This window comes from Panicum hallii, chromosome 9 (genome assembly GCF_002211085.1).
Source record: "Panicum hallii strain FIL2 chromosome 9, PHallii_v3.1, whole genome shotgun sequence".
NCBI classification, from domain to species: domain Eukaryota; kingdom Viridiplantae; phylum Streptophyta; class Magnoliopsida; order Poales; family Poaceae; genus Panicum; species Panicum hallii.
In genome coordinates, this window is record NC_038050.1 from 52,661,715 (window position 1) to 52,668,834 (window position 7,120).

The 7,120-nt window shown below is 42.2% G+C and overlaps 1 protein-coding gene across 3 annotated transcripts; it reads right to left on the reverse strand.

Moving 5' to 3' along the window:
- Nucleotides 1-299: 299 nt before the first annotated feature.
- Nucleotides 300-6,842, reverse strand: LOC112876374 (F-box/LRR-repeat protein At3g59200-like). Of its 3 annotated transcripts, none has more exons than XR_003225300.1 (4): nt 5,682-6,821; nt 4,517-4,672; nt 1,367-1,479; nt 300-614 (listed from the first exon to the last, which is right to left on the reverse strand). XR_003225300.1 is itself a non-coding variant. In XM_025940471.1 (4 exons), exons 2-4 carry the CDS (start codon nt 6,540-6,542, stop codon nt 4,274-4,276), a joined length of 1,167 nt encoding a protein of 388 aa, XP_025796256.1. In that variant the 5' UTR covers nt 6,543-6,591; nt 6,751-6,842; the 3' UTR covers nt 3,806-4,273. The 3 variants fall into 3 exon arrangements, 2 of the variants coding, with proteins under 2 accessions (XP_025796256.1, XP_025796255.1); XM_025940471.1 differs by lacking the exons at nt 300-614; nt 1,367-1,479 and adding an exon at nt 3,806-4,423 and having other exon boundaries at nt 5,682-6,591; nt 6,751-6,842; XM_025940470.1 differs by lacking the exons at nt 300-614; nt 1,367-1,479 and adding an exon at nt 3,806-4,423.
- Between the last annotated feature and the right edge of the window lie 278 nt (nt 6,843-7,120).

A 7,120-nucleotide genomic window follows, 5' to 3' on the forward strand; every position in this document is an offset into this window, starting at 1 on the left:
CACCCAAATTTCCTTGTATCAGTTTTTGTGTGTTCTGTTGACTGGAAACAACCGAGTGTTAGTTGCCAGTAAAACACCTGAATATCAGGTAGGCAGTCTCTTTCTGCCTTGAGCTTTTGAATTTTGACTAGAACATTTGGCGCGTTTTGCGTGCCCCATCATGACATGTTCATTAACATTTAATTTTTACAACGTCATTGATGTGATAAAATGGCAGCATGCACATAAATTTGTCCAGAAAAATGATAGAAAATGACACTATGGTGGTGCTACATCTACCTGTTGTCATTCAAATTCAATAACAAACAGTTAACTTGCCTTATTGATAAAGATTTAATCAAGTTCAAAGTACAGTTAGCTTGCCAAGCCAATGTTTCATTCCTACACCTCGATTTAGCCCAATGTTTCACAAGAAAGGCCAGCTGAAGCAATCTCTGACAAAGCATACTTCTTGAGAACACTTAAAGTTTTGATGATCAGCTCGCCTGTAGTGATTTATTTTATCCTTTCTTGCTCAAGGGCATCACCATCAATTATTCTAGTACAACCCAGCAGTGTCAACACTTGAAGATTGGGTACCTTCATATTATGGCAGGAAAAATTTCTTTTGCGATCTGCAACGCAAGGTACATTCATTAGTCCAGTATGACAGACAAGTGTTGAGTACTCAATTCTGCAAGAGAAACTAAATAGATGACCACATAATGTTGAGCAAGAAGACGAGACTTTGTTTTCGTAAAGCATTGAACAGCATGCTGTCAAGATCTTTGCACTAAACCAGTGACCCTGGCGAGATTTTAAGCTAGACAGATAGGTCTGATATGAACAATAGTTAAACAGGGGAACATTAGTTTGCTATGTATTAAGCCAAGCAAAAACTTTAACAACTGCTACCGTGAGTGGAAACAAAGCACTAATTTATGATTGCAAAAACATATATGGATACACTACGTAACCCCTCCATCCTATATTAATTCATTGTATGGAACAGCTGCAGTTCAAATATTGGGGGGGGGGGGGGGGTAATACTCCTCTCTCCAACTCTCCAATTTCCAAAGGCTGCAAATGACAAGAAATACAGGACTCTGCAGTCTGCACCTTCCTCAATCTATTTCCTGGAGCTGGTTCATTACTACTTGTCATGCGAGCAGCACATATCCTAGGTGGATGAGTTTTTTTACACTGACACATGAGTTACTTTGGGAAGTCAAGCCTATACCTTTCGTTTCCATTAAAAAAATGCTATTGATCCTCGAAATAACTGTTAAGTTCTTTCTAAACCATTCTACCAAACACATGTTAAACAGATGGTACAAACTATTGCACAATTCTGTGAGAAACATAAGCCACTCCAAACTAATTTTACCTCTGTTCTCATGAAATATTTCACACACATTCCGTACTCTGATCAAGCAAGAGACAGGCTTAAGACATATTCTCAACTAAATAAGTTTTCCATTCCATTCATAATGATCCCTCCTGCAAAGAAAAATCACAAGACAACAAACAGAAGTCCGTGAAATGCTTGATCAAACAGCTAAAAACACACACCAGAAGTAAGAAGCGATATGCATATGCTGCAAACTGAACCCTTATAATATGAAAACATTCAAGGGAAGGTTCCTGAAAGTACCATCCTGAAAGGACCGTGATGTCGTCTAGAGCGTGGGGGGGGGGGGGGGGGTTTGAATAGACTCACCTAAAAATTTTCACTCCAAAACAGCGGATAAAATTCACTACCTGCCAAACCCGGAACTTCCAGGTTAGCAAATCCGGAACTTCCGAATTTAAGCAGAATAGTAGATGAACTTGAAACTTCTGGGTTCACACAGAGCGGAGTGAAGACAGTAAATCTAGTGCGAGTAAATAGTTACAAGCTCAAACCCCAGATGTAGAGTAGGCTAAGTGGAGTTTCTGGAGCAGGTCCACACAGTCCCTGTAATTAAAAAACAACAATCTCTCCAAGAACACAAGTGTTTAATGGAGAGCTCCTCAAATCTACAAGATAAAATCAAACACAATTGACACAAGGATTTTTACCGAAGTTCGGATTCACTGCATGTGCTACACAAGCTCAGTGAATTTACTCTCCTCAAATCTAGAAAGTTTGATACTTGCTAATATGAACACCCTACGCGACAAAGATTCTTCAAGTTGAATCCAAAGAAAGTTTCTTCACCTAGCGTTGGTGCCTCGGCACAAACCAATTGTTCTTCACCAAGCTTAGTCCCTCGAAACATTATTCCAAATTCCAACTCTTCATCCTTGCTTACATAGAGTTCCATATAGGTTTTTATCATAATTAAATCATCAATGAAATTCATTCTTTACAATTATTTGCAACTTATCTTCTATTGATAGATTGTCCATTTCTTCACAAGAAATTCCCTTCTGGTGCTGTGACTTTGTCAACAAGCTTCATTTGGATATGAGAATAAACAATTTTGTCACTTTAATCATAGCTTAGTCACACGTCTTGTCATATGAGCCTTTTATCTTTATTTTCAATGTCTTTCATCACAAATATTCCACTGATATACCAATCAACTCCTGCTCAAATACTCAACAAGATCATTAGTTCTTTAATCACGGTGTCACTCTATTCACCAAAACCCACTAGAGGCCTAGATGCACTTTCACATACATCGTGACCTGCCTGCTCTTCCAATCATAAAGTCATCATTTATTCATTTCAGCACATCCTCGGAATGAGCTGATGCGTGAACTCACCGTCTAGCCCCTCCAAACTCAGCCAAAGTAAAGCAGCCTTGCACAACTGGTGCAGCAGAACATGCCCCACCGCATCATCTAGCGGCAAACGGATCTTGGCTAGAGCATTGCACAATCAGTCCCAAATTAGACTACAAGAACGCGATGCATATCCTTGAAACGTGCTCCAGGAACCAACTAAAAAAACGCCGTGAACGCACATGGCCAGATGGGGAAAGGGCAGGAACAACCAAGACTGGATCTCAGATAGCAAAGCAGGGGATAGTAATGTACCGACAAGTAGCCAAGCAATCCGAGCTCAAGAGATTATGAGCCCAGTGCCACCGGCCCGTCGCTGGGCGTCCTCCCCATACCCAATTGCAACATCAAGCCTCCATACAGAACCTAGGGTTGGTGAAATCAGGAAATCAGGAGCTATGAAAAGGGGATTGAAAACCCAGGCAATGGGGATAATAAAACGTGAAGAAAGGAACTTTTTTTTTTACCTCATATCCGGTTTTTCCTCCGGCATTGAGCCTACCGGAGCCCGGCGCCGTCGTCATGCTCTTGCTGCGTGCATTCTATTCTGGTGAGAGGGAGGAAGCTTCATGGGAGGTAGGAGGCGGGGAGAAATTTCGATATTTGATACTGGAGGGAGCCATAGGGAAGAGGACTGCGGGCTGATTTCAAAAAATTTAAAGGGGCTTTTTGCAAAATTGTTTAAAGGTTGGTATGCACGGAGGCGCTGCGCAGACGTGAATCACAATCACTCCCTTGCGAGCAGTCGGCAGCTGTCATTGCCTAGAGCATCCCTGAAGCTCGCCATCGAGGCCACCGACCCTGAGCAACGAGAACTCAAGTACACCAAGGAATAAAGCGAGAGGTTTCAGCAGATAAATCATTGCTGCCCGTGATTGCGTGGATGTGGTGGTGCTGACGCTACTTGGTCGCAGTATACGTGAGGGCGTACGTGGTCCACTCCCTCAGGGTGTACTAGATGTGGAGCTAGAGTTTTGCAGCAATACACAAGTGAAAAGCTCAAGTGAAGGATACTTCAAGCCTCAGCTCTGACAGTTACAATGATATATCCAGCAGATCTGACCCTCATTTCTACATTTTCTGGGCACAAAAGTGACCCGTTTCATCTGACGACAACAATAATGCATATAGACTTTCTGCAACTTGCAGGATAGCTAAAACTTTTGGATTGTTTACTTTGGCAAACAACAATCGCATATGAAGTAATAAACAAAGGCGTGCAGCACACCCAGATTTTCAATTTTGGCATGATCCAATCTGTAGCTGCTGCTGCTGCTACTGCTGCTGCTGAGATGTACTTCGCTATCAGAGTGCTAATATATGTGTGGTAGACAAGTACTCCGTCTTGCGAAAACATACATCTATCCAAATTGAACTGATATGGTTTCTATGGAGTACCACATAAATGAGAACTAACCATGTACCTGCTCCTTGCTCCATTAGAATTTAGCAGCAATGATCCGGTGACAGGTTTCAGTGTTCGACAGAGCTGATTTCAGAGTCTGTATGCCTGCCTAAAGCAAACCTAACCTAAGGTTATACCACCCTCAACCAAAAGCTTCTCCAGGACCTTGGGGTCACCCTTCGAGTATACGATTTCAAGCATCTCAATGTGCTGACATGCAAACGATCCTTCGTTCAGCCCAGCGATGATGGTTTCAGATGTATAATTACACTACAGCACGGCAAACATACAAATTTTACCTTCATGGAACATGCAGAAAACCTTTGTCAAAGGATGAATAAACATGTGGAGAGAAGCATGTACCTGCTTAAGTTTCAGAGTTAGCTTCACAAGATTAGGACAGTTCCGAAGGAAGACTTTAAGTGCATAGTAATCTTCAGCCAGGCACCATTCACCAAGAGTCAGGGCTGTAAGATTGTTGAATTTCGGGCACCATTGCAAACTTTTTTCCATCTTCAGCTGCACAAGGTCCAAAGAGTTAGGATGTGACAAAGAATGCATGCCATACTCATGAAAATTATTTCCTGATCCAGCACAAAGTACAAACTGTTCCGAGAAGAAGCTAAAATTATGTAGAAGAAGGATTGAATAGTTATCTGAGCCAATAATCTAGAGCATATATAGATAGAATGGTGGAAAGACAATAGGAATAGGAGATGCATCTGCTCACTTGTGATCTAATTCTAAGCACTAGGACTGGGGCTTCCAAGAATAATTTATGCTCATGTTGTTTGCATGGTGCCTTCAGTTTGCATTTATATGCAGTAACGAGAAATAACTTAAAATAATCACTATGCTATAGGACAAGATGTATTTTCACCCCTTGCCACCTACATATACAATAGAAAAAGTAGGTGTAGCTGAACGTGAAATTCCTTAATTGCATTCCTGTTTCAAATTACCAATTAAAGGGATGTTTGTTCCCTGGGGCTTATTTTAAGCCCTGTCACATCGAATGTTTCAATACCAATTAGAAAGACTAAACATAAGCTAATTATCAAACTAACTGCATAAGCCTAGGGCTTATTACTGAGACGAATCTATTAAACTAATTAATCCATGATTAGCACATGTTTACTGTAGCATCACATGGGCTAATCACAAACTAATTGGGTTTAATAGATTCGTCTCGCGAATAAGCCTAGGGGTTAAGGAATTTATTTTGTCATTAGTCTATATATTAATACTTCTAATTAGTAACCAAACATCCGATGTGACGGGGCTTAAAATAAGCCCCAGGGGAACCAAACACCCTCATAAGATTTTGTTGCATAGAATATTTAGTGAGTCAGATTACAAAAAATACACTATATTATTTTGGAACCTGCTGAGAGCATCGACCATCCTCTAGGGACATACAGCTTCGCATCAGAATACATTATCAAACACGTAGATTTGCGCTTACAAAACAAAGATTTGACTTATAGATATTTGTACGGATGTGTTTTTGTCAAATCAAGAATCGTACCATTCCTGCATAGTCGAAGTCCAAATTTGTGACTCCAGATAGGCTCCTGAGAAACTGACAGATATCATCAACCTGAGTACCTCCTGAACTAACTGAAACTGATGCTGTCACTAGTGATCCCATGTTCTTTAGCGAAGGTATTCTGCCAGAAGCAGAGAAGGCAAGATAACTGAGGCTTGGAATAGAAATAGAGGGCTGTTCACCAAATGTGAAGTTGGAGTAATCATCAACGGTGAAAACCTTTAGTGTCTGGGAGGAAATCTCAACATCGTCAATGGCACAGTCATTTAAGAGCAGACGTTCTAATGCTGTGCATCCAGTCTGGAGGTTCCTAAAGAAACCATCGAACAACATAACGCAGGAAAGTTGAAGGCTTGTCAAGAAGCATTTTGAAGCAAACACTGCAGGATCGAGATGCAATCTGTCGTCCCATATCTTAACCTTGACAGACCGAGCATTGCTCCGTAAAGCATGGTGGATCCACAGGTTAGCATCATCCGAGTCCGCATCAGGGTCCTCTGACTCTTCATGATCAGGCATGAAGTAGAAAAGCCGGAACTCGTCCAAGGCAACAGGGTTACGGAGCACCAAGAAGGCGTTGGTAAACTTCTTGAACAGCACGTTGCGCTCCTCCTCGCTGTCAGCCATGCCGTCGAACTCATGGCGCGAGGCGTTGATGCGAGGCACGGAGCGCCAGAGGTGGCGCCACCGCCGTGACAGCAGACACGTCTGCACGAGCTGGCGTGCGTCCAGGAAGGAGATTGCGCGGCTGAGAACGTGGCTGGGGAGGGCGTTAATCCTGCACGCCGCGCTGGCAACGTTCTTCGAGACCACCAGCCCGTCGGCCGGAGCCTCTGCCATGGAGTCAGTTCGAAGGGATATTTCGTCGAACAGGTGGTGCTCACACAATCTGCAGCATTGAGAAATGGCGAATTGAAAAGCCATGAATCCGTAGATCAGAGGGGGCATGGAGATGCGCAAGGGAAGAATAGTCTGGTAGAGATTCTCGGATAGAGATGGTAGCAATCGAATCGAATCGAAGAGGAGGTGGAAGGAAGAGGGAGCAAACCTGCTTCGTGCCTGGCTGCCTGCTGCCCTGCTGGCAGACAGCCGGCGCCGGGTTTACTTTACCTGCCTCCCTTTTTTTTCTTTTCCTTCGAGGGCTACTTTACTTGCCTCCTTGTTAAGGCATAAGCCACCTGTTTTATCTATGGCTAAAGAATTGCACATTATTGTAAGCGGAACGTTTCGTTATGCGGTTTATCATTTCTAGATATTTAGTTTGATGAATAGAATAATCCTTTTAATGTATATTTTATTTCACGATTTCAATACTAAACATAGCATTTAACTATTGCATAATATTTAATATTAAGATTAAATGTGCCGCATGAATTATTTCACCACTAGCAATTGTAACTAAATTAGTTACTAACACA

Bases quoted from the DNA above. Each gene is read 5' to 3' on its own strand.
- LOC112876374 (XM_025940470.1), bottom strand. From the start codon at position 6,650: ATGCCCCCTCTGATCTACGGATTCATGGCTTTTCAATTCGCCATTTCT. The intron at 4,673-5,681 runs GTACGATTCTTG...GACCTTGTGCAG, and splicing joins ACTTCGACTATGCAGGAATG to CTGAAGATGGAAAAAAGTTT. The intron at 4,424-4,516 runs GTACATGCTTCT...GCCGTGCTGTAG, and splicing joins TAACTCTGAAACTTAAGCAG to TGTAATTATACATCTGAAAC.